General features: G+C 38.6%; 1 protein-coding gene across 1 annotated transcript in view; it reads left to right on the forward strand.

The window, feature by feature from the left end:
• Positions 1 to 1,163, forward strand: part of SKP1 (S-phase kinase associated protein 1) — a 68,455-nt gene extending 67,292 nt beyond the window's left edge. The window contains exon 6 of the mRNA XM_018562831.1: positions 985 to 1,163. Coding sequence (XP_018418333.1) covers positions 985 to 1,020 — 36 coding nt within the window. The 3' untranslated portion in view covers positions 1,021 to 1,163. The remainder of the gene's footprint in view (positions 1 to 984) is intronic.
• Positions 1,164 to 2,166: the final 1,003 nt, after the last annotated feature.

Raw genomic sequence — 2,166 nt, forward strand, 5'->3', positions numbered from 1 at the left:
TGCCTCTCTCTCTCTCTGTCTGCCTCTCTGTCTGTCTGTCTCCCCCCACAGCAAGGGGAGGGGTCTTCTTGGATCACAACACAAGCTGGTAGCTGGACCCGTAGAGAGGGCAGTGGCTACAGTTCTGTGCTGTAGCTCCCTCATAAGGATGCCAACAAAAAATGGGTTTAGCCTGGGGTGGAGCCGACAGCCTGCACAAACAGACATGACAAATTTTTTTTTTTGCATAACGTTGCTATGTATCAGAAGGCATCAAGTGCTATTATGCACTTGGTGCTCTCTGGTGATACTTCCGCTTTAATATGCATACCAAGCTTATCAGCACAAATTACACCAGATGGGACAAACTAGAATGCTGCTGGGTGTGCTTGAGTATTTAAAGCCATAGTTATAAAAGAAAAAAAGCACCCTTGTCTCTTTTGATAGCTTGGCCTGAATATAAAAAAATACATTTGCATGAAAAATAAGGAATTGTATTGATATACAGCCCTCTTGACTTCCTGTTATATAAATCATGATCAAGGTAAATGTGGCGTTGTGTATATTTGCTTCGCTTACTCACAAATTTTAGGGTTCCTGGGAGGTTTTGCCATAAAATGAAAGCCATGTAGCTAATGCACTTTTTAGTGTATTTGAGTGAGTGTGTGACAGTAGGGTAAGATGGCTTCTGCGTTTACATCCGTATCTAATCAGAAAGGTACTGGGAGAAAATCTGACCGCATCTTTCAATATACCTAATGTTACTATGATTTTCAGATATGCACTAAATTATGCTGTATGCACTTACCAGATCTGCAAAACTCAATCTAAAACTTGTCACGAGTTCATGTCAGTTGGCTGCTACTACAGATCAGTGATCAAAATAGACAATTGGTGATTAGATTAAAAATTGCTGTTTTGTTGGATATTGGGGCCTTAACGGTGTGGTATGACAAAAAAAAAATACTGTTCTCTAATGTTTTGGTGAAATTTTGTTTGTTCCAGGTACGCAAAGAAAACCAATGGTGTGAAGAGAAATGAGCTGGTGGTGTGTCCCTTTGACAGTAACACACTGTATGATTTGTTCTAAATAGTTGCACTGCTCTGTTTATAATAGACAAGTCAGCTCAACAGCTTACCATTTAGCAGCAGGGTGTTTTGCTGCATGTTTTTTGTCCTGTATACATATATTTTCCCTCCCCAAACTGTGTTTTTACCATTGTAATCTTGTGTGACATTTACTATTAAACTGTAATAAATCTGTGATTTGTGTGCTTCGAAGACACAAGGTGAAATCAAAGTTATTTTCCTAATGTTATCTCAACCAGTCTGCTTAGTGTGTGAACACAAAGAAATCCCATCTAATGCGTTACGGTTTGGAAACAGAGGACTCTTATTGTCACAGCTGTATGTCACGCTCCACAGCATAATGACTCACAACAGAAGCCATAACTGACAGTTCACGCAAGTCTTACACATTTTCATTTTTTCAATTGTAATCTAATTTCAACACCAACCACTAGAACGTACCAAAGGAGGTCTCATCGGTGCTGCTGTTTAACATTAAGGCAAACAGTCAATCTCAGCACTGTACAATGTACATCAGAATTTGGTCTTTAGCAGAAAACTTTGGTGTCTCAATCTATCAATAAACTTGAGGGGGAAAAATTACTTGTATGAGATTTTTTTTCACTTCCCATATTGAGTACACTACAAGAGAAACGTGATTTTATAATTAAAAAAAAAAAATCAATGTGCAGCACCAGCCTAAATGTTCTACTTGACATCAGCTCAGGAGATCCAGTTCTGTAACTTGATCTCCGCTTTCTCCTATGTAAATGTATTTATCTTAGTTCTTGCTAATGCTGCTGTTTGGGGGTAAAAAAGAAAATGCCAAACATAGGCTGTGCTGGCTTTATTTACTCAATAAATTGGATTTGGAATTTCAGTATGCCATTCCTCTGTTTGACTAAACTTAACTGTATAGATGGCAACAGTACCATCTGCATTACATCCTATCAAATGCGGTTTACCAGCTTCCAGTAAACCTGAATCGCTGATTGTTACGCATTTCTGTAGCATTATCTTATTTTGCCCAGGGTCTATTTGCTTGTATCTTAGCCCCCGCATACTTAAGCTAGAAAGTGGTATTGATCCTTGTCTTTAGAAATGTTTTGAGTCCTACTA

This window comes from Nanorana parkeri, unplaced genomic scaffold (genome assembly GCF_000935625.1).
Source record: "Nanorana parkeri isolate BGI_ZX_2015 unplaced genomic scaffold, ASM93562v1 scaffold605, whole genome shotgun sequence".
Classification (NCBI taxonomy): domain Eukaryota; kingdom Metazoa; phylum Chordata; class Amphibia; order Anura; family Dicroglossidae; genus Nanorana; species Nanorana parkeri.